Source organism: Equus quagga, chromosome 12 (genome assembly GCF_021613505.1).
Source record: "Equus quagga isolate Etosha38 chromosome 12, UCLA_HA_Equagga_1.0, whole genome shotgun sequence".
Lineage (NCBI taxonomy): Eukaryota > Metazoa > Chordata > Mammalia > Perissodactyla > Equidae > Equus > Equus quagga.
In genome coordinates, this window is record NC_060278.1 from 107,996,274 (window position 1) to 108,020,355 (window position 24,082).

The 24,082-nt window shown below is 55.1% G+C and overlaps 1 protein-coding gene across 2 annotated transcripts in view; it reads left to right on the top strand.

Annotated features, from left to right (window-relative positions):
* The window catches only part of PHACTR3 (phosphatase and actin regulator 3), a 244,500-nt gene that overhangs the window by 133,420 nt on the left and 86,998 nt on the right, over positions 1 to 24,082 (top strand). For both annotated transcript variants that reach the window (XM_046679337.1, XM_046679335.1), the window contains exons 2-4: positions 5,736 to 5,897; positions 10,006 to 10,083; positions 17,355 to 17,537. In XM_046679337.1, the coding sequence (XP_046535293.1) occupies positions 5,741 to 5,897; positions 10,006 to 10,083; positions 17,355 to 17,537 (418 nt within the window). In that variant the 5' untranslated portion in view covers positions 5,736 to 5,740. The remainder of the gene's footprint in view (positions 1 to 5,735; positions 5,898 to 10,005; positions 10,084 to 17,354; positions 17,538 to 24,082) is intronic.

The following is a 24,082-nucleotide window of genomic DNA, read 5'->3' on the forward strand; positions in this document are numbered from 1 at the left end:
CATGCAGGTGCACACATATCACCATATGCACACACCCACTCTCCTACGTACACACACACCCACATTCCCACCCACCCTCGAGTATGTGGGCCACGCCGTACCCGGGAGGACTCACCCCCAACTCTTGCTCCCTTGGACCCCCGCGCACACAGTCAGTGACACGTTCATGCCGTCTCTGCCCTTGAGGTGGTTTATAAGCAATTCCTTCTCTGAATGGAGCAACTTCTCTTCTGAAGTTTGTGTTCTTGGGTTGCAAGTCACACCCTCACCCAGCCTAGCCCTGGGCCTGAGCCAACTGGCGGATGGCAGAGGGGGACAGGGCACTTCCTCCCAAGGGGGCACTGGAGTCGTGGGCTGCAGACCTCTGGGCTGGGGGGTCTTTGCAGGCCCCAAGGAGTCACTCAGACTGAGGTGTCTGTTCTGGTCATTTGGTAAATGAACAAATCAGATCTTTTGAGCTGCAGATCCCACAATGGTACCCTGCTGGATTTCGAATGAAGTTCAAGACCCTGCCCACCTCCCCGGCCGCATCCACGGCTCTCACCTGCTGTGTTCTTCCTCCAAGCCCTTGACCTTGCTCCTCCTCCGTCTGGAACCCTCTTCCCTGGCCCAGCCCCCTGTCCACATGGCCGGCTCCGTTCACACTCAGACTTCTGCTCCATCAGCCCTGCTCAGAGCGACCTCTCCTAACCGTCTGTTTACCTTGGCCCCTGCCCCCAGGCTGGCTGAGCAGACCCTGGGAGCCATCCATCCTCATCCTCACGTCTGTAAAGATCTCGTTCAGCATGTGGGCTCCTCCCTCGCCTGTGGGCACCCTGCTCTGGGCACCAGGGACTCAGCTGTAAACCAAACATCAAAGACCCTGCCCTCAAATTGGGGCTGGGGCGAGGACTGGAGACAACCCCAGGCAGACAAATAATTGTGCGTACATGTGTGCGTGTGTGCGTGCGTACACACGTGCAGACGTACGCACACTAGGTGATGAATCAACGAGGAGAAGTAAGGAGAGGAAGGCAGCTGGGAATGATGGGGTGCAGTCTCATAGGGGATGAGTGGGCACGATTTCTTAATATCTTTATCTGTTGTCTGTCTCCCACAGGCGACTAGAAGCCCCATGAAGGCAGGGATTCTTTCTGTTCATCTCTGTACCTTCCAGGCCTGGTGCAAATCCTGGCACATCGCTGGTGTCAGTATATATTTGTTGAATGAGTCAATGAATGAATGAATGAATTCTCAAGGGGAGAGAGGTCTGCAGTCTGTTCAGCAGCCAAAGTGCCTGGCCCATGCCCCAGGCTGTGCTGTGAGGACACGTGTGTCAGACGTGGGGTGGGAACCCCAGTCGCTGCTGCAGCCACTAGGGGCAGAGGTGGGGTTGGGGGAGCGGGGAGTCCGGGAGTTAACGTAGTGCTGGTGGTGAGGAGGAGGAGCGTGGGGAGGAGAGGGAGGCTGAGGAGGGGACGCACTACCCCTTCTCCCCACCTTCCCTGGTTCCAAAAAGACACATGGTCAGCCCTTAGGCAAGGATTTGGGAAGTCTGACCCCAGCGAGGCCATAGCAAGGGTGAGGGTGCAGGGAGGAGGAGGATGCCATCAACGCTTGACCTCTGTTAGTGAGTCGCAGAGCCAGGCTGTGGACCCGGATGCCTGGTTCCAGCACCTGTGTTCTTAACAACTACGCCATCCTGGTTTCCATAACATGCCCTAAGTGTTAATGCACAATAATGATGATCAAATGGGCAGAGATGAGGTGGGTAGGGGAGCCAGAGCAGATCTTGGAGAGCTGTACAGGCTTGGTGATTAATTTGCATTTTGTCCTAAATGAGAAGAGAAGCCACTGGGGGTAGGGGTGGGGTGTAGGTGATCAGGAAAGTTATATGATCTAGTGTTCTGTTTGTAAGGGATCACGGGGAGACCAATTAGAAGGTCTGTGTGGGCATCTGGGGTAGAGATGCTGGCAGCCTGGACCAGGGTCTCAGCAATGCAGGTGGTAAATAGAGTGGGATTTGGGGTCTGATTGTAGTTTATTCTTTGTGCTGCTCCTTTTTGCTTTGGCTGCTAGGAAGCTCTGAGCCACAGGAAGCTGTGTGCCCTCCCCTGACACCCACGAGGTGTCTCGAATCCCTTGATGCTGTGGTCTGGTCTGGACTCCTCTTTCCTCTGGTTTCCTCAGATGCTCATTTTATCTTGTTGGGTGTGGGTGTTCTGGTAACTGCCACCCATCCTTTGTGGAATGAGGCGAGGCAGAAGCAAAGCAGTGACAATGCTCCATCGTCCCCGTGCTCCTCTCTGGGACTCTTTATCTTCATCTTCAAACAAGCCCAGAGGCTTGGGGGGACCTGGCCAGTTCTTTTCCTGTTGTGCCAAAAATGCCTCCAGGGCAGACAGCTTTCCTGGGGCCACGTGGCACTGGCAGTTCCACTCCCATCTGGTGTTTGTGGGCGGAGGAAGGAAAGGAGAGGATAATAACATGGAATAAACTGCCTCTGGGAAGAGAAGGACTGTTTGCATCCTGCACGCCTGGAACATGGAGCTGGGGAGCTGTGGCGGGAGGGATCCCTGACTGGTGCTCTTTGCTTTCCCTGGCTTGATCCTTCCCACACCTGAATTTTCTGGGCTCCTACTGGGTGCTGGGCTCTGCATGCTAGAGTTATAGCTGAAAACAGGGCAGAGGATGTCACTGCCTTTGGTGCCTTTGGTTTGCTGAGCCCGCAGGGAGAAATTCTCTGACAAGACACTGTGGCCTCATCCTTTTGTGCAGAGCTGCTTTATGGACCGCCTGTGGACACAGCCTCCAGTACACAGTTAACACTCAATTAATAATGGCTAGAGAGGGAGAGAGTGGTTGGCTGGGACGGGGGGGGGGGGGGGGTCCTGGTTTATGCCTCTTGTCTTGGTGTCCCATCCATTTGTGTCCTGCTCTGGGTGATAAATTTATATGGTCACCCTAGAAGCAGCTTAGAGATTTGAGAAGGGTCTCTGGAGTCAGGCTCCTTGAGGTCATGCCCCACCTCTAGCATTTCCTCACCTGTGTCAGTCAACAAAGTGGCACACTGTTCCGAGCCTCAGTTTGCTCATCAGTAAAATGGATATAATAACAGTCTCTACTCATAGACTGACTGTGAGGGTAAAATAAGATAATACCTCAGGACAGTCCCTGGCCCAGAGCAAGCAGTGGCTAACCTTCAGTGCATCATAATTATTGTATTCTTATATAAATTTTTCTCATGAAAATTTATACCAAACCAGAGGGGAGAGGTGTAGGGAGCTGGGTGAAATAGGTGAAGGGGGTTAGAGGTACAAACTTGCAGTTATAAAGTAAATAAGTCACGGTGAAGTGATGTACGGCAGAGGGAACACAGTCAGTAATATTGTAACAACTTTGTATGGTGACAGATGGTAACTAGACTTGTGATCATTTCATAATGTATCTAAGTGTTGAATCACTATGTTGTACACCTAAAACTAATATAATATTGTATGTCAACTATACTTCAGTAAAAAATTTTAAAAATTCCTAGCAGAAGCCACCAGTGCTAGCATGGTACGTTAATCAGAGTGGCCATGATCTCTAGAAACATAGATAATATTGTTTTATATGACAGTAACATACTGTCAATCAACCGTGTGTCGTGTCTGTTTATCTGTTACCAGACTTCACGGCCACCCAGTGGCCACCCTGAATCTTGCTGTCAACCATAGGTATCAGGGATGATTATTATCTTTATTTTGCAGATGTGGAGCTGAGGGGCTGAGGGGCTTGCCCACGGCCCTGGACTACTGACGGGTGCAGTCCTTTGGACGTGAGACCTTGGGGAGTTGCTGCTGAGGCTGCGAGCCAGGGCTGCCCATCACTGGGGCGCCTGTCCTTGGGACACTGGGTGTTCAGACACCGCTGAGCTCTTATCCAGGCTGTACTCTGCAGGGCCCGGATTCAGGAGAGGCCACAACCAGCCTCAGTAGGGCAGTAGGTGGCACAGGGACACCTCAAGTGGGACAGGTGGGAGCTGAAGACCTTCTGCTAGGTCTGACGGTGCCTGGCCTGTTGCTGGGCCCGGCCCCTCTGACTGCAGGTGGCCTTTTTCCTCTGTGAAGCCTCCTGCCGCCTGCCCCCTCCAGCCTCCCCCTCCCACATCTTCAGGTCTCCCTGGAACCTCTGGCTTTATATAAATTCGGGCTCCCAGCCCCTTCTCATAGGCAGCAGCGAGGCAAATTAACGCACCGGCTGTGGAATTGAATGTGTGCTGGCTGTGAGGAGGCCTCGGGCTGGGCAGCGTGTGCATCTCTGTCTGTGTGCAGGATGTCCTGGCTGAGGTCTGGGCTCACGTGCCAGCAGCTGTGTTGGGGAACACTGGCGGGTCTGCAAACTTCCACCCACGTGACACTGGGAGGTTAAAGCAGAGAGCCCGTAGGGGACTCAGGTCCTTGTCACTGCTGGAAGCAGTGTCCCTTCTCTGTCCCAGGAGGGGTATGGGGCAACTCAGGCAGTTTTTCTCAGTCCTGCCACCATGATGGCGGGAGCTTTGATCTGAGCTGTGCCCGTCAGACAGGGGCTGGTGAGCTGCTGGACATGGCACTGCTGTTCCACACGGTTCTCCAGCTTCACCATTTTGTTCATTGCATTTTGCTTTCCATTCTAATGACTCTCATTTCTGAAAAATGATACACATCATATACTATAAAGTGGCCTGTGGTGAAGCCTGTGTCTCCCTCTCTCCCAGGCCCCCCAGCAGCCAGTGCTCCACATTTCTTGGGAGCCCCTGCAGACATCTTCTCTGCATGTACCGGCACGTGCACGGATTCCGTCCCCTTTTGCACACTGGTGGCATATGCTGTGTGATTTTGCATGCTGACTTTTTTTGACCTAGCAGTTTATCTTGGCTGGGTTTCCTGTCTGCACACACAGATCTGCTTTCTTCTTTTCTGCGTCCGTCCCTGGGTCATTGAGAGGAAGGACAATGACTTAACTGCTGCCCCATCGATGGGAGGGTAGGTTGCTACCAGTCTCTTGTGTGACAAACAATGGTGCCATGAGCTCCGTCAGACATCCGTCATTACACGTCCTGCAGAGTGTACAAAAATGGTCTAGTTTTCCGAACAAGGAAGGGATCCGAAGTGCTGCTTCCCTTTGTCCATTTGTGGACGTGCTCAGTCTGCAGCTGGTGGTGAGGAGCCAGGCGGGCCTGTGCTGAGGCCCATGGTGGAGGGCTGATGGCTGGGCGGGACCTGGGATCATGGCGGCTCCTCGGTGCCTGCACAAGGCGCTTCAGGAGGAAGGGCAAGGGGCTGTGCCTCGTCTGGGACAGGAGAAGGCGGAGGCTTCCTGGAGGAAGTCAGCTTAGCTGAGTAGCTGAAGTCGATGAGGCTGAAACGAAGATGAGGACAGAGCAGCCCGGGGCGGGGCAGGTAGGGCACAGTGCAGCAGAGGTTCTGGCGTGGAGAGGCTGCATCGTGGAACCAAGAGGTCTTCACACCGCTGTGGCTTCCTGTGGGCTGAGAGGGTTGCTGGAGGGGGTCTCCACAGAGGGGACATGGAGCACATAGACTCATGAGCTGGCACGTGCCCCCCGTGGGCGCCCCCAGTTGGAATGAGCCCCAGAGAATCTCCATTGCTCTGAGGACCCTGTTGAGCCCCTGGGTCTGGACAGTCCCTGGGGGCCCCTCGGGGTGAGGGCAGTTACCTCAGGCCCCTGTAGGACTGGTGGTCACTGGCGCCCTCCCTTGGTTCTCGTCCTGCAGATGAGATGGACCAAGCTCCCCCAGCACGCTCTGAATATCTGGTCTCAGGGATTCGAACTCCCCCCGTGAGGAGGAACAGCAAACTGGCCACTCTGGGCAGGATCTTCAAACCCTGGAAATGGAGGAAAAAGAAAAACGAAAAGCTGAAGCAGACGACATCCGGTGAGCACCTAGGGGAGGGGAGCTGGCATCATTGTCACCATGCTTTCCCATGGCCAATGTTATCCCCCCCCCCCCCCCCCCCCCCCGGAGAGGCTCTGTGGCCTCTGATGGCAGGAGCTGCTCAGCCTCCTCTGGGTCATCTCCTTCCACTGGCCCTTCCAGGTCCTACCTGGCTGGGGGCAGGTCAGCACAAGGCACACCCATAACCCACAGGGCACACCCATATACCATCCAGAGCCTGATGGGCACACAAGTCACCAGGGTCCTTGATAAAAATGCAGACTGAGTCAGCGCAGAGCCGTGCCCCTGGCTTGTCACGCACGATCCCCCACTTGCTGACTGCAAGCACCCAGCCCTCCTGCAGCTAGAACCTCACTGTGACAACCCTGGGGCTGGGCCCCTCCCCAGAGATTCAGGGTCAGTTGGCCTGGGTTGGGGCTGGCTCTGGTCCCGCCATCCCTAAGAGCCCCCGGTGATTCAGAGGGTCAAGGCCTCAGTTTGGCCTTTTGATGCCTCGAGGGGTCTTTTCTGGAAGCCAGACCCAGCTGCTGCCTGGCTCCTAAGTTCTTTTTTTTTTTTTAAAGATTTTATTTTTTCCTTTTTCTCCCCAAAGCCCCCCAGTACATAGTTGTATATTCTTTGTTGTGGGTCCTTCTAGTTGTGGCATGTGGGACGCTGCCTCAGCGTGGTTTGATGAACAGTGTCGTGTCCGCGCCCAGGATTCGAACCAACGAAACACTGGGCCGCCTGCAGCGGAGCGCGCGAACTTAACCGCTCGGCCACGGGGCCAGCCCCCCTAAGTTCTTTTTGAAGAGGCTTCCTACCCAGCTGCTCCTGTCCCAGTGCCCTCCCACCGAGGGATCCAGAAGCTTCCCCACTCATCTTTGGCTGCATTCTCACACCCTGCCAGTCCCAGCTCTGTGGGAAGTTGGGTTGTGACGGGTAGTACCGTTGCCCCTGCCCCCTCGAAATCCACCCCGGAAACTATGGCCATGAGACTGAACCACAGGGGACGTGTGTGGTGACAGCACCGCAACTGCCCGTAACAGAATAGCGACAGAGCATGTTTCCAACCAACTGAAGACTCAGGGCCCCCCGCCAGCCAGTCTCTTGCTGTGGTCCTGCCCATCTCAGGGATGGGAACCGGCTCAGAGGGGAAGCCACCCCAGGGTCAAGCAGCCAGCAGGTCACAGAGCCAGATCACATCTGGCTCCTGGGGGACAGGGTGTTGCTGGTGTCCTTGGTGAAGGAGAGGTTCATTCCCTGGGCGAGCAAACCTCAGGGTGAGACAGCCTCTCGGCTCCTGCGGGCCCTGGCTGCCCAGTGCGCCTGTCAGCTGCGCCTGGAACGGTCAGTGAGGGAGCTGCTCCCACGGACTTAGCCCCGGGCCCTGGGGACCCACCGGGAAGTGCCCGTCTCAGGCTGTTGCCTCTGGCGGTCCCCAGGGTGCCTGTTTCCTTCCTGGCCTTGAAGAGGCGCAGACACCTGGGCTTTGAGGATGGCAGAGACACAGCCAATGTGGGGGCTGTGACAGCAGCAGCAGGTCCTCCACTCACTTTTTTACATGTTTTACAAAATTCCTTTTTTAACTGCCCAAGAAGTTGATTGACAAATTCTCCTTGTCAAGAATCAGAGCAGAACAAACACCGTTATTCAATGAATCTTGAGCGCCTCCTGTGTGCCAGGCGCAAAGTAGATGGGGGACCCAGGCCCTGCCCACTTAGAGCTTGCTGCGAGTGGAGAGTCGAGCGGCAGACAATAGACCAAGGGAACAGCGTGCGAGACAGTCACGACTCTGGTGGGCCGTGAAGGAGCTGAGCAGGTGCTGGGAGGAAGTGGGCAGTGGTGGACATTACTTTGGGTTGGGTGGTCTGAGAAGACCCAGGTGAGGAGGCAGCGTTGAGCTGAGACTTGATTGGCCCCCTTGAGAAAAGCAGGAAAAGGTGTCGGCAGTGGGAACAGCTTGTGCGAAAGCACTGAGTTGGGGAAGGCATGTCTGTGCATCAGTGGAGGCTCAGGGGGCCAGAGCAGGATGACCTCTGTGACCTTGGGGGAGCACCTGACGTTTTCTGGGCTGTGGGATTGGAGGGTTGAGCTGCACACTCTGAGGACTGCATGTCCCCCAGGCCCCTTAGCACAGTGGGTGCGTGACCTGTAAGGTCATCAGGTTGCTGGGGGAAGCCTGTAGGGGCAATGAGGGTCCCCAGGTTAATGCCTATAGCATCCCCACCTTTGGGCCCTCTGTCAAACATTTAGAAATCTGGGGAACAGGACTGTATCTTGTTTATTCATTTTAAACTGTTCCCACCCCCTAAGTGTGGGATGTTATTTATTTCATTCTATCAAACCCCTGATTTCACAGGCATCATTGGTTCGGCCGAGACAAAGTAAAAATAAAGATGATTTAAAGGGGAAAAAAATGAAGCCAACAGTGTTTGGGCGGAGTGAGGACCGGGCAGCCCCATGAGGATGGCTCTCATCTGAGCCCGCACCTGCTCTGGGGGTGGCCCAGGTGGTGGGGGCAGTGCCCTGCAGTGGCGACGGCAGACCCTCACAGCTGCCTCTTCAGGTCACTGGGACGACTCAAGAGTCAGTGCAGGCAATGTCCTGAGTCTCAGCCGGCCCCTGTGAGCACCGCCCATGCTGGTGGGACGACGCGGTCCCTCAGTTCTTCACGCCTTCGCCCTGGTTCTGCTCATCCCTGGTTTTCAGGTGGGGCAGCAGCCTCTTTACCTGGACCTCCCAGAGCCAGGGTTCAGGTGCTCAGGCTCCTCCACACTCTGGCACCAGGGACCGGGCTGGACGTTGGACTGCGGAAAGGAGATTGTGTGCCCTTCACCCGGAGATGTCTTCGCCCTGAGCTATTGGGGTTTTCCCGGTTCGTCTTTCTGCCCTCAGGGTAAACTCCCTCAGGAAGCCCCCCACGTCCTGGCCTGGCCCCCGAGCCCTGCCCCAGTGCTCCTGTTTGTAGGACTCATTGCCCATTTGTAGCTGTCTGTCCTCTGCTCCATCACACTGGCCCTCAGGCAGAGCCCATGCCTGTCTTGCTCTTGGCTGTACCCCGGCTGGCACACAGTAGTTGCTCAGGAAAGCGTTTTGAAGAAATTAAGTCACTTCATTGTCTTACCTGTTTGTTGCCTGTCTGCTGCTAGACTGACAGGTGGGCGGGCTGTTATGTTCCCCCCCGCAGCCCCATCAGGCAGACGCGGCTTATGCAGACGGTGACCACAGGGTGACCTGTAGGCCCTTGTGATCCAGGCTAACAGCTGGCACTTTGTCTGCATCTTTCAAAGAAAGGGTCCACGGGATTACGTAGGTTTGTATCTGGAAATTGGTTCTACTGTAGGCAAATCGTTTTCTGGACAGTTAGAGAAAAGGAGGAGATTGTCAAGCACAGAGAGCTCTCCTTGCTGCCCCCCCGGCCCCTGAGGAGCGAGGCAGAGGCAGGGAGAACTCGGGGGCTGGGATGGGGAGGCAAGAAGGCTATTCCAAAGGAAGAATTGGCATGTTAGGGTTGGTGGAGGGTGGAGGTTGGCGGCCTGGCCTCCTCCCTCCCTGTTCATCTGCTGAGTTCTCTGAAAGCACTAATGTGGGGATTACTGGAGGAACCTCTGGTGGGACAGTTGCTCAGAAATCTGGTCTGTGAATGGACATAAAGAGCCGTCAGGGTGTGTTCCGCAAGTGATAACAGGAACCGCAGAAAAGCACCCCAGGGTGTTGGGGGCAGAGAGAGGACACATTCCCGAGCTGGTAAATTAAGGAGCATTTGGTGGAGGGTAGGAATGGGCAGTAGGAGCCAGCTCAGAGAAGGGTGTTCTATGAGCTGTTGCTTTTCAGATGAATCATGGAAATTATCGCCTTAAAAAATCTACTCCATGTGCTTCCTCTCGGCTGTGCTTTGTGTACATTTCCCAGCTGATTTCTTAGTGAGAAAGCTTGGGATTCCTGAACAGACAGCCCCTCCCTGTGGACAGGCCCCCCCACCCTGCGGTCACCTGCAGCCTCACTGTTCCCTTCTGTAAACTGGAAGCCAGCATTGGCCGAGGCTCAGGCAGGGCCACGCGATGCCCTTGCCCGTGACTCACGTGGATGTTTGTGTGTTGTGCAGCGTTGGAGAAGAAGATGGCCGGCAGGCAAGGTCGGGAGGAGCTCATCAAGAAGGGGCTGCTGGAGATGATGGAGCAGGGTAAGTGGGACCGCCACCTGGCTGGGGCGCTGGGCCCAGGAATGCAGACTTGGGCATCTCACATGGGCCCAGGAAGCCCGTCAGGGCCATGTGGAAATCAGAGGAGTCTGGTGTCCAGATGTGGTGGCTGGACCCAAAGGAGGCCTCCACGGCTGGGGAAATTTTCCCAGGGTCAGGACCCTTGGGGCCAGCCCTCAGAGCCTCTGAGAACCCATCAGTGGGTTTAGGGCCACCTCTTCACGGGGCTCGGAGCTGAGAGCAGTCATTTCCCTGGGGAATGTCTATGGCTTCCCGCCTGAGCTGGGTGTGGATTAAGTTAGTGGTTAGTCCTGAGTGCCGTGAAGTGGTGGCAATGGCTTTCGTCTTTTTCATATTCACATTTTAATCCTTGGTTTGGGCAGATTATTTTTACTTCCACTACCACCCACTACTGTGGCTCCCGCTTATTAAGCATCAATGAAATGCTGGTGCTCAGCTGGGCGTTGGACCCGCCTTATCCCTTTCACCCTCACAGCATCCCCGGGACAGGCCTCCTGGTTTTTCCCAGTTTGCAGGTGAGGACTGTGAGGATCCGGGAGGTAGCGGCCCCAGGTCACGCAGCCAGAGGGCCAGACACCGTTCAGACTTGTGTTCCCTCCTCTTCCTCTCGGTGACAGTGTGAGGCATGAGGCCCAGGACGAGGATCCTGATGCTACCCCGGTGAGCCTTCCAGTTCTCTGAGATCCTACAGCTTAGTGAGGGGGTTTCACAGAAACCTCGCTGTGGCTTAGAAGTCTCTGGAGCTGGACCAACTCTTGCCTCCCGATTGAAGGAACCAGCCACGGGAGCCAGTTCCCTGAGGGTGACTGAAGATTCCTGTCTTGCCCTTTCGGCCTTAAAACTCGACTGGTATCTAAGTAATTTGGCCCAGGTGTGAGGAATTCGGGAGGTTGCTCATAAAATGCTCTGAGTCTGGCCCAGCGGGCAGCTCACACACCCAGCATGGTCCAAAGCCTTTGTCATCATTTCTGTTCTTTAGATTCAAAGAGTCAAGTATTCTGATGATGCTATTTTCAGGGGAAACCTGCATTGGACATTGTATAATGCTACTAAGAGTTCATATTTAATACTAATAAAATCCTAATAATCAGACTTCACATGTGACAGGAAGCTTGGAATCAGTCCTGTGTTCAGATGCTGAAGGTTCTGGTCTGACTCTTGGATTTGGAGAAATCTGGACTATTTTGATTTGGATGGGACATAAAAGCTCCAAACTCTGGCATTTTGAATATGTTGCCAACAGACCTTACTCTGGATCTTGGAAAAGGAGAAAGGAAAGAAAAAACAGGTCTAAGACCTGTTCATCATCAATCGTAAAAAAGTGAATGAAGAGTCAGGGAAGATGTGGATTTGATTCCTGTCGAAAATGAAGTGATGGTTGAATAGCTAAAGGGGAAAAGTTCCAGGAGAAGTGGTTTGCTTTTCCTAAACTCTGGATCTTTATGAAACGACTGTGTCTGATGGACGGAGGACAGAGCCCCAGGGACGAACGTTCGGCAGCGGCCGAGTGGACAGGGTGCATGTGTGGCCGTGCTGGGGTGGGGCTGCTCCCCTGGCAGCCGCGGGTTTGACGGCTCACCCCCCACCAGCCCTCCTGCAGCATTAGTCTAGGCCAGGTGAGCGAACCTTTTCCAGAAAGAGTCAGATGGGAAATAGTCTAGGCTTTGGGGGCCGCATGGTCTGTGTGGCAACTTCTTGTCTGCTGTCGCACGGCCAGACGGCCCTGGACAACACATACAGGAGTGGGCGTGGCTGTGTTCCAGAACACTTTATTTATGGACATTGAAATTTGAATTTTGTACAGTTTTCGTGTGTCGTGAAGTATGATATTTCTTCTGATTTTTCAACCATTTAAAGACGTGAAGCCCATTCTTAGCTGAGCAGAACAGGCGGTGGGATTTAGCCCCCAGGATGTCATTACTAACCCGACCTTAGGCCACACTCTCTCTCCTAAGTGATTATGGACCAGGAGCCAGAGGGGCCTGAATCAGTCTTTCCTCCAGAGTGGAAAAGGCACTCATAATTGGCACACAACATTTTCTCCAGCACCTGCTATGTGCCGGGTCTGTTAGCTGCTGAGGATACGGGTGAGCAGAATGCCATCCACCCCGAACTCATGGTCGGGGAACGAGCCTTAGGTAATCCCACAGAGATATGTGATCTCATGGCCGAGGTGAGCGTGGTGGAGGAGAGGCACGGAGCACCCTGAGGATGTGAGCGGGGGACTGACCTGGCCAGGGGGTGATGTGTGAGGGGGATTCAGAGGCGGCAGGAGTAGGACAGGCTGGTTCTCAGTCTGCTGCATGTTAGGATCACCTGGAGGGCTCGTAAATTAAACACTCTGCGGGGCACCCACAGTTTACAAACCTTCCTAGCCGCCTCCAACTTTGGGGCACCAAGGGCGAGAAGCCGAGAGATCCCAGGGAGCGAGGGCGTCTTCCAGCCCTGAGGAGCAGCATGTGCAGGGCCCCATGGTGGAAGGGAGCAGGGCGCCCCGTGAAGGATCGGAGAGAAGGTGGTGGGGCGCAGGGAGGTTAGAAAGAGGGAGAGGGCGAGGTCCAGGGTCTGCTAGAGCCCTGCGTCTCCTCTGCCCTCCTCTCCTACCTGGATGGAGTCGAGAAAGTTACACTCTCCAGGAAGCGGCTGGGTGACAAAGATCTCTGAGCAGGTGTGGGAGCCCAGGGCGGCCACAGGGCGGGTCTGCAGCCAGCCTGCCCGGGGCATCGCTGGAGGGGCAGGTTGGAAGCAGGTAATGGGGTGGGGAGGGGGTCCTCTGGGAAAGGACTGAGGCCAGGGAGAGGAGGGGCGGGACGTGCTTCCCCATTGGCTCCTGTGCCACTGGAATTCTTTGCTGTGTGCCTGACCTCCAGGGAATGCACAGCGATAACGGGATACGTGAAAACGTGTGGCCACAGGCTCCCAGGGTACATACCTCCTGCACTCGCAGAGGAAATGCGTTTTCTCATTGGGGTGAAGTCAAGCTCCAGGTCAGCCCTGTCGGTCCCTATTCATCCTGGCGCTGGGATGGGGAGGGCTCTTGCCTGGTTGATGGGAATCCGTGGGTGTCGAGCCTCTCTCTCCCAGCTCAGGGTTTGTCGGGGCCCTGAGCCCAGCTTGAAGTGAGCACTGAGGCTCCGAGTGGGAACACAGCACTGCCTCCCTTCCCAGGGCCTCCCCGGGAGGGAAGAGCGTTTCCTGGGTCTGGAATAAGGAATCATCCTCAGCCGCCACTTGCTCCCGCCCTGTGGGACGCCTCTGCAGCCAGGAGCGCCCCCTTGTGGCGGCCACCCTGCTGAGCCTGTGGCCACGCTGTAGCCAAGACTGCACCCAGCTGGCACCTGGGGGGCTGAGTGGATGAATGACAGTACAAAGGGGCAGAGAGAGGCCACCACGGCTCGGGCCACAGACCCTTGCAGAGCTGCCTGGAGTCCTTAGCAGCCCTCAGAACTGGCGCTTGAGCTTCCTTGCCCAGGACAAACCCCGGGAGGGCCCTCTGCCCTGCACACACGTGTTCATGGACACACCCTGGAGTCAGTCACCTGGAGTTTGCCCACAAAGCAGTCAGCAGGGTGACAAGTGAGCTGGCCCCTGGACCAGGCCTGCAGGAGAGAGCCCACAAGTCCCGGGAGATGAGCCTGTGTCCAGGGCACTTGTTTGCCCTCCACCCTCTCTGGGGGTTGTGTTATTTTATGATACGATTAACACGTGCATTTTATGACCCACTCTGACCCCTCCCCTGCTCTCATTCTTGAAAGTTTGGTAATCTGCTGGAAGCTAGGAAGGATGTGCCTGTATTGATTGTCATTGAGACAGATGAGATGGGACCAGTTCTGCATGGGGATGGGGGGAGATGACCTTCCCCCTCTCTCTATCTTCACTGCTCTGGCCATCCTCCTCTGAAGTGTCTGTGACCAAGTGAGGGCCGGCCAGCATCCCCCTCCGCCTGGTCCCCAGTCCAAACACAATGAGTGAGGACAGGAGCCTGCACATTTCTCTGAGCTATTCGTTGCCTATGCTCCTGAATGACTTTGCTCCATCTTCTGGGATGTGCCCACTTGGCATTTTCTTAAATAATTGAAGGAATTTCATACTCCATCATTGGATGTCAGAAAGAGAGAGTTGTTACCCTTGTGCTGTGTTCAGTGACCTGAGAGACACGAGGTTTCTTTCCTCAGGGGAACTGGGCAGTGACAAATGAAGTCTGCCTGGTGTCTGTGTGGCAGGAATGCTGGGGGCAGTGTGTGCGTGTGCGTGTCTGCGTGCATGTGTGTGCTTGCAGGGTGGGAGTGCATGCACTTTCACTATGCGTGTACATGTGTGCATGCGTGTGTGTGTTTGTGCACATTTCCCCGCGCTGTGGCCACTCTGTGTATAACACAGGCGCCTGGCTGTGTGCTCCCCTCCGCAGCTCGGAAGGAGAAGGGCATCCGATGGCACACAGCCAGGAGGGAGGGCCGACTGTTGAGTGAGAGGAGCAGGGGACCAGCCACCCACAGCCCCCCCACCCCAACCGGCGTTTCTTAGCAACGGCCCTGCCACCAGGGCTATTTTGGGAACTGTAACTTTTCATTGAACATGATTGTGAGCCGGAGCTCTGAGCACAGCGCAGGGAAGTCCTGCGAGTCCACTAAGCTGCAGAAGCAGGTGGAGGAATGTGAGGGCTGCGTGTCAGGGTGGAGCCTTTGCTGTGCCCGCGAGAGGTTGGAGACCTTTGGGCCTTCGAGGTTCAGTGTTCTGACCACTTTGTTGATGATGGAGACGTCATTGTTATTATCAGCAGTGACAGTCATGGCAGCAAAGGGCCTGCCCCTTCCAAGGGTCCGTGTCCACATTTGTAAGCAGCAGTGGCAGCCTCACCACACCTGGTTGTGAAGTTCAGCTGAGATGGTGCTTGTCGTGTGCCCTTGCTGCATCTCTGGCAGAGTGCACACCCTCGGTGCTGGCTGTCATCTACGTTCTCTGTCATTCAGGGCCAGGTAAGCTGGTGGCAGAGACCGTCACAACTGTGTCGAGTAAACCAGTCATGAGAGAGGGTCTGAAAAACTATAGTTCTGAGCTTTGTGACAACTGATTTTGTCCGCTGGGTGATCCTCTTGGCTTGCGTCTGGGTCTTTTCTTAGCTCAGGGGTCAGCTGGCAAACTATAGCTGTGGGTCAAACCTGGCCCAGGACCTGTTTTGATAAGCCTCTGGGGCTAAGAATGGTTTTTAAACTTAAAGGGTTTTGGTAAAAATAAATTTAAGAAGAATATGCAGCATGGACTGTGTGACCCACAAAGTCTGAAATATTGGCCATCTGCCCCTTTGTAGGAACAGGTCGCTAGCTCCTGGCCTGGGACCCCCGGTCAGGTGATGTGGCTGCACGGATGAGATCTTCCTCACCCCAAATCTCCCGACTTCTGGTGTGGCCGACCTTTCTGCCCTTCTTCTCAGGAGACAGAAGTGCAGTCAAGGGATGTGCAGATGTGCAGTAGAGGGAATACGATGAGCAGTGATTACACGCTCAGATCCCTCGGAGGGCCTGGCCTGAGTCCTAGGCGTGGCAAGGACACTGTTAAGGGAGCCTGTGAAACTCTCTCCTGAGACTGCTGTTGTCACATGGGCACAGGGGCCCAGGCCGAGTGGGCAGGCCATCACCCTTATGATGGTCTTCCTTGTCAGAAATCATCATCAACAGCAGTAATGATAATTGTGAGCACATGTGCAGTGTTTATTCCATGCTGGGCATGTTACCTACATTAACTCATGTAATTCTCACACTGATGCCACAAAGCAAGTAGTAAGATTGTTGTCCCCATCTTATAGATGAGGAAACTGAGGCCCAGAGATGTTTGCTGTGTAGGCACAAGCAGCCCCATCTGCAGTGGGGTGGGATACACGAGTAGAGTGGCCCGTCTCTGTCCACCCAGGGCACCTTTGAGAGTGAAAGGACGATTGAAGGACACAAGGACAGCAGGTAGAAATCAGGACTGACCTGGACACAGGGGGCCACCAACTCTGAAATAAACCTTTCCTCCTCCCCCCATCACCGTGATGGGAGCAGCGTGGGAGGATGCTCTCCAGAATCCGAGCCAGGCTGGTCCCCACATGGCCACCTCCTGGCTATGTGAACGCGTGCCCATCTCGTCGCTGTTCTGCCCCGTGGTGGCCTCGATGAACCAACTGTGAAGACTGAGGGGGTCGTGCAGGAGGCAGTGTGGGTGTGCCACGCATTGGGCTGTGATCTGTGTCTCAGAAGCTGGCTGAGTCTCCCAGCCTGGACCTGCCACCTTGTCGCTGTGTGACCTGGACCAGTTATTGTGCTGCTGAGCACTGAGCCCCTCATCAGTAAGATGTGACTCTGGGGGTGATCCATCAGTGGAAGGCCGGACCCTCAAAGGCTCCTGCAGCTGAGCCCCAAGCCAGGGAGGTACCATATCTTCCTTTCAGCCTAACTAGGTGCCGGGTGTCATCCTTTCTGGGACAGCCACCTGTCTGGACCTTGGGACTCCTTGCTCCCCCTCAGTGCTTGGCATGCCCCCATTCCTGGGCTCATCATGCCTCAGAGTGTGAACCACCAGGGGAGAAGGATTGCATCTTGTTAATCTCTGCCTTCCCAGGGTTGGCACAGTGCCAGACATGCAGTGGGTGATTGAGAAATGTTTGCATAATGGGGGATCGACGGTGAGATGGTGGGTGCAGAGGCGAATTGGTTATCTGCAGCCACGAAAATGTCACATAATAAACAACCCCAGTACCTTGGAGGTGTACAGCAGCAAGTGTTTGTTGTCGTCTGTCTGGGTCGGCCTTGGCTGGCAGGACTGGGCACCTCAGCTCTGCCCCGCCTGCCTCTCGTCCCCCAGCAGGCTGGCCCTGGTGTGTCCCTGGGGTGAGGGCCAGGGTACACAGGAGGAGCAAGCAGGAATGTGCAAGCACTATTGAAGCCACTGCTGCATCAAACCCGCTGATGTCCCATTGGCCAAAGCAAGTCACAAGGCAGAGCCCAGGGTTAGGGTCGGAGGCCTTGTCCAGTCTCCCACAGATGTGGTGTGCACAGAGCAGACGCTGGTGGTGTTGCGATGCTTGGTGCTGTCTCGGGATGACAGGCTGTGGAGAGGGGCTCCTGGGATGTGTAGGAGAGGTGTAGGGTGCCACCCCAGGGCCTGGGATGGCATAGTTCCCAGGAAGTCACTATATGAACAAAAGCGTGTAGGAAGAGAGGACAGCCTCAACTGACAGCTGAATTTCCTTGCAGATGCTGAAAGCAAAGCATGCAACCCTGACGGTGGCCCCCGAGCCACACAGAGTGAGCCGTCCACTCCCAAGCAGGAGGCGCTGACTTCAGGACAGGCCCAGCCGGGAAGCCCCGCAGCCACTGGGACGGACCAGGCTTCCTTAGAGGAGCCGCTGTCCTCCGACACTCATTCAGACGATGCAGGTATTGGCTGGAGACCGTGTGGGGTTGAGCTGCTGCCAGGATGGGCTTCAGCCTGGGCTGGCAACGGGGGTCCCTCTCAGGGCCTGGGCAATGGCTCCTGGGAAACCATCCTCAGAGGCACAGCCAGACCCCAGGCTCTGAGCCCTGCTGCACTCCACCGTGTGGCCAAATTTAGATGTTTGCTGGAGCATTTTCTCCAGTGTCTTCCCAAGTCTGGCACAGCTGGCGAAGGCAAGTTCTTAATGATGTCCACTGGTGGCCTTCCCTTATGCCTTTCTCCCGGGATAGCTTTGCTTGTTCACTGGGAGCTTCTGAGCAGGAAAATTCTCCCCAAAGGAGCCAGGGTCCCGTGGGAGCATCTTAGCTGACCCCAAGGCAGTAGGGCAGGACGGAGGGAGAGGACCTTCCTGCTGGCCTAAATACTGCAGCAGGCAGCTGCCTTCTCCACAGAGGGTGGCCTCTTTCCTGGCAGAGTGCCTCAGGGCCTGCCCACAGTGCCCCGGGGCTGCTGGGTGCAGGTGAATGCGCAGTGTGTCCCCCGCCCACGTGTGGGGGCACTCCTTTCCGTGGCTCCACCAGGCGTGTGTGGCGCCTTGCTCTAAGCTGCATTTTCCCCATCTGTTAAATGGGAAGACACTGGGGCCTGTATCAGGGTTCTTTGGGGGGTGGGAGGAGCTTAGTGCAGTGTCCGCCACACGCAGTGATTGTAGGTGGTGGCCGTGGGGCCCGTGCTGGCTGTGGGGCCCGTGGTGGCCGTGGGGCCCATGATGGCCGTGGGGCCCGTGATGGCCCTGGTGGAGGTTCTTGTGTTGTTATTATTCTAATAGGCCAGGAGAGTTGCCAGCTGTGGGGAAGGGGAGGCCAAAGGGAAGGAGGCACAGAGAGGAAGAAAAGCATGAACTGACCCAAAGCCTCTGGGTGGTTTGAGATGCCCCCCCAGCCTACTCTCTCGGACCCGTTAGGAGCATCTTTATAGAGATATTCCGGGAGACCTCCCTGTTAAGCTGGAAGCCTGTTCCCTTGTAAACTACAAGCATGGCTGTGCCAGGCCCGACGTAGGGCTGGAGCTTGAGCTGTGTGTCCCCAAGTGTGGGAGGTTGGAAATCCTAGCCGAGGGGTGGAGCCTGCTGGGGCACTGTGGCCGGTGGGCATCCGTTCTCTGCTGCTTCCTTCTGGCACAGGAGTCTCACAGCTATACTTTCACTGCTGCCCCATGTACAGTGTCCCTCAGGTGTCAGCAGGCAGCTGCCAGGAGACCTGCTCGCCCTCCCTGGAGTGGCTGGGCTGCTCCAGTTCCACCCAGCGTGGGGGTGACAGATGTTTGGGGTCTGAAGAGTTCTGGCCCTTGGGATAGTCGTGGCCTCTCCCAGGGGCCCTCTTGGCATGCCAGTGTCCCCGTGTCCCCCACGTCAGACTTCAGGTTGGTGGTTGGCATGACTCTGATGGCCAAGCGAAGCGTTCATTGCCTCCCATCGGTGGCTCTTGTAGCCAGTCCCTGCCCTTGGCCACCGCCCCCTGCTGGCGCCTGGCACTTCGCTATGGTGCGTTCTGTCTGCTTGCTGGGCTCTGAGGACTGTGCCTGCTCCCGTCAATGGCCCTCTGACCTCGGGCACTCTTTCGCCACACGCTTGGTTTGGGGACAGATTCTTGAGAGCAGAGTTGGTTTGCTGAGACCATAAATTTGCAGTAAGGACCTTCTCCTGAGCGAGATGTGCTGTTGGGTCTGGGATCATAAACCTGGTGACCTCCTGAGCAAAGTTCGTGGCAGTAGGTGCACGCACAGAGCCTCCTCCCCAAGTCTGAGGCTGGGGCACCTGAGCTGGGGCCTGAGGGATAAGTAGGAGTTGGCCAGACTCTCTGTGAGGGAGAGAGCATCCTGGACAGCAAGAAGGACACCTGTGGAGGCTGAGAATGGGGTCAAGGACCAGGTGTAAGTAACGTTGGCTGTGTGGGTCAGAAGGCCTCTGTGCAACCACTCACCTCTGCTCTCATAGCACAAAAGCCGCCGTGGCGGGGTGCACATGGAGGGGAAGGGCTGTGAGCCAGCAAACTTGGTGTGCAAAAGCAGCCCCCAGGCCAGAGTTCGGCTGGTGTGGTTGGCCTGGGAGAAGAAAGACCAGAGGAATTTGGCAGAGCTGAAGGCCTGTGAGGGTGGCCAGAGCCTGGGTAGGATGGGGTGGGGGGATGGGGCGGCAGCCCTTCCCTGTGGGCAGTTGGAGCCTCTGGGACAGGGGTGGGGATGAATGACAAGGGGGTTTGCAGGTAAGAGGAGTCCCGGCCTCAGGGTGGGGCGGGGCCTGGGGGAACTGGGCCTGGTCAGCGTGTGGGCCACACCATGCAGATGAATCGCTCAACTGGGCTCTGTGTTCCTCCTGCCCCAGTGCAGTCCCAGCCCCCTGGGGCTGAGAGATGACTTTATGTGGGTGGCACATGCAAATAACCAGAGAACATTTTAATAGGGACGTTTATTTTCATTAATTGGGGCGAGTGGTGTAGACTTCTCATTCAGGGTAGTGGAAGAGATTTTCTTTTCCTAATAAGTTGAAATAAAAAGTGTGCATTCGCTTAAGTAAGACACAGCAGTGTCAGGAGTGCCCAGAAACGTCTGCTCTGAAGCAGGGCCCGAAGCCCGGCTGCAGCAAGACCCTTTCATTCCTTGCGGTGCAGGGAGCATGGTAGCAGCTCGTGATCTTTGGCATAAGGCTGAGATGACAAGAGCTGACCCCTCGGCCAGTTGTGTGCAGGGTGCTGTTCTGAGCCCTGCACATATATCAGCTCTTTTAACCTTGGAAATACCTCTCAGAGATCAGCGCTACTGTTGTCCCCTTTACTCACAATGAAATGGAGGTACACAGGGTGATAACTCATCCAAGGGTAAAGACTTTGGGAATTGAGAGCAACATCTGTGAATCAGGCCGACTCAGGTCTGAGATTTTGACTGAACTCCTCCCTAAGCTGTGTGACCATGGACAAGTCACTCAACCTCTCTGAGCCTGTGTTGTCAACTATAAATGTGGGTAATCATTGCACCGACCTCTCAGGGTTACTAAAATTGAATTAGGTAATCCCCAGGAATCACTTAGCTCAGTCCTGACACACTGAATGCTCAGAAAGTGCTGCTGCTGCTGCTAGTGATTGTCACCATCATTATTGTCGTTGTCATCACTGTTTTCGTCGTCATCATTATTTTATTGTCGTCATGATGGAAAAGCAGCCCTTGGAGAGTGATACCTTGACACACAGTGTTTGGCTGCCTGCCAATGCCCCAAGGCCCTGTGTTTAGCAGCTCGTGTGTTTTGGGGTGTGGGTCCACCTGCATTTTGCTACTGAGCTGGGACGCCCTGAGGTCTCCTGCAGCCCTACAGGCCTGGAATCCTGCACTGCTGACCACCACTGTGGCTCCAGGTGTCTGTGGAGAAGCCTGGCCTTGAGCACAGCCCTCCAGTGAGGGAGCATATCATAATTTAATGCGGGGACATTAAACTCACTCCTTAAAAAATTGCAATCCAGTGTTTAAAAATCGAGGGCGTTCACAAAAATCCACGCGTGCAGCTAACTTCTTTCAACTATCAAAGTTCAGGATGCACTGGGCTGGTGTCCCCAGGCAGCGACTGTTGCTGGGAGCTGAGAGGGGTCGTTCCTTGTGGGGGTCTCTCAGTAACGCCTCTTGTCCTGCAAAGCCTAGCATGTTTGCTATCTGCACCGCACGTAAAAAGTGCACCGAGCCCTGTTCTAGGGAACAGTGAGGAGAGAGCCGTACAGACGTAAGTCAGTCAAACGTGCTTCATCAGGACGTACAGTAAGTCGTGAGTGTCATGTGTGGTTGAGGTCAGTTACTCCTGTCCCTGGATCTGAGCCCTACGTCGGGGTTCCTATGACGACACAGGAGCCTCGGCTGGGAGTTTAGTCGAGGAGAAGTGACCTCTGCTGGTTGGGGTGGGACAGGGATGGCCCGAGGGAGGGACACCAAGTGCACGGAGCATGCAAAGCTGATGCTGTCTTCTCCATTTTTTAATTTTTAGTGGGTTTTTTTTTTCTGAGGAAGATTAACCCTGAGCTAACATCTGCCACCAATCCTCCTCGTTTTGCTGAGGAAGACTGGCCCTGAGCTAACATCAGTGCCCATCTTCCTCTATTTTATATGTGGGACGCCTGCCACAACATGGCTTGACAAGCGGTGCGTAGGTCCACACCTGGGATCCGAACCACAGAACCCTGGGCCGCCGAAGCAGAGCATGTGAACTTAACTGCTGTGCCACCAGGCTGGCCCCTACACTTTTTTCTTTTAATCCGAAACAGCACTTAAGACTTTAACAGAGGTTCAAATTTCTGTTTCGACAAGATTCTGAACTATAATGGTAGCTAGACTCACATGAGATGGAGGGGAAGATGTTGGCTTAGAGAGATGTTGAAAAGCCGGTTTCCCAGCCCGTGGACCCCTCAGACAGGTCAGGGACACGAGGGGACATAGTGCGTGATGAGCATGGATGGTGTTGTGGGGAGAGGTGGGAGGAGGGTTCTTGGTGAGAGTTGCCGGTTTGTTGAGACCTCTGTCAGAGTGGAGGCTGGGGGGACCCACACTTCCACCTTGGGCTAATGGGATGGGGGAACCTCCATTGGGCTGTCAGAAGCTTTCCTTGGGATCTCTCTGGTTGGGGAGGTGTGGGCTGTGACCACAGACTCTCTCCTGGAAAATCCAGAGCTGTCTTGTCTAGTACAGTAGCCACTAGCTGCATGGTTAGTTACATTAATTAAAACCAAATGAAATTAAAAATTCAGCTCCCCAGGAGAAGATCCAAGATGGCCGCATGAGTAGTCTTCCTTGTCTCTCCCCCTTCGAATCTACAACTAATTGGACATTCATCGCTTAACAAAGGATATCCATATAGCATCTCAGGACGCCTGAGAGACCCGTGCTGCTATACATTGGATGGTGGATGGACTTCCCTCTGGGAAGAGGTGGAGATAGGTGAAAACTCTCCGACCCCGACCCCGAACAGCCTAGTACCTGAAAGCGGCTTTCTTCCAGCAGGCGCCCCCAGAACATCGACACACACCTAGGGCAGGAGGGAGCACACACCAGAAGAGCCACGGTGGAAACAGGTGACCAGAGCCCTACCTAAGCCCCCCGCAATTACACCTAAGCCCAGAGGGAAGCTCCAGAGTTACACACCTGAGTCGGCGGAGAAAACCTCTACCCTCCATTAGCGGGTAGGCCCCGCCTAGCATCCACAATGCCGGCAGGCTCCCGGAGAGAATCCCAAACGGCGCGGCGGCTCGCCAGCTGCTGCTGCCGGCCCCACTGACTGCCGGGCAGGGCTCGGGACTACCGGAGATCTCCTGGGACAGGACTGGGGCTGGATGGAGCTCTAGCGGCTGGCTCCGCGGCCCGGGGGGAAACTCCAGAGTTCCACCCAGGCAGCAGGCAAAGTGTCTACCTGGCATTAGCGGAGAGGCCCCGCCCAGCATCCACAACTCCAGGAGGGTCCCGGAGAGGAGAATACCAGGCAGGGCAGCAGCTGGCCAGCTGCCACTGAACTCAAGGTCTCCAGCTATCCCCCAGACAGGGCAAGGGGCTCCCCGAGATCCTGGGGGAGAGGACTGGGGCTGGGTGGAGTTCCAGTGACCCGGCTCTGTAGCCCAGGGGGAAACCCTACAGTCTCACAGTAGCCTCAGCGAAAGCCTCTGCACAGCACTAGTAGAGAGCACCCGTCCAGCAACCACAAGGCTGGAAGACCCTGGGACAAAAGTAGCATAGCTAGGTGAGCTAACCACAGACTGCAGAAGATGCCCATAGCTCTGCTGTGACCCATAGTGGACAAGTGAGATTTTGTGGGTGCCGACAGTGACGGAGCTGCAAATATAAGTGATCCTGCCCCTGGCCACTGGAAAAGCCCATAACACAGCTGCAGACCCTAAGGAGGGAGCACATCTAGGTGGTCTGCAACAGTAGGCACCAGCAGCCTGAAGCCCCCTGGGACGGCCCTCACAGCTGAAGAAAGAACCCACAGGACCACTGTGACTGCGAGGAGGGGCCCAGGCCCAGTTAGCAACAGTGGATATGGTTCCTGGTTGGTGCAGTATAAACAGCTGTCCCCCCACCACATCAATAGAAACAAGTGGAAGCAGTAACTAAACTCTATCTCTATGCGGAGGCACAAATCTACACCATCAAGCAATATGAAAAAATATATTAAATCTCCAGAACAGAAGGAAAATAACAAATACACAGAAAACAATCCCAAAGAAAATGAAATATATAACCTAAATGATGATGACTTCAAAACAGCCATCATTAAAAAACTCAATGAGTTAAAAGAGAATTCAGATAGACAACTCAACAAGTTCAGGAGCTATGTCACAAAAGAGTTTGATACTATAAAGAAGAACCAAACAGAAATACTGGAAATGAAGAACACAATAGAGGAGATTAAGAAAAATCTAGACGCACTGAACAGTAGGGCCGATAATATGGAGGAAAGAATTAGCAATTTGGAAGATAGGAATATAGAAGTGCTGCAGGCAGAGGAGGAGAGAGAAGTAAG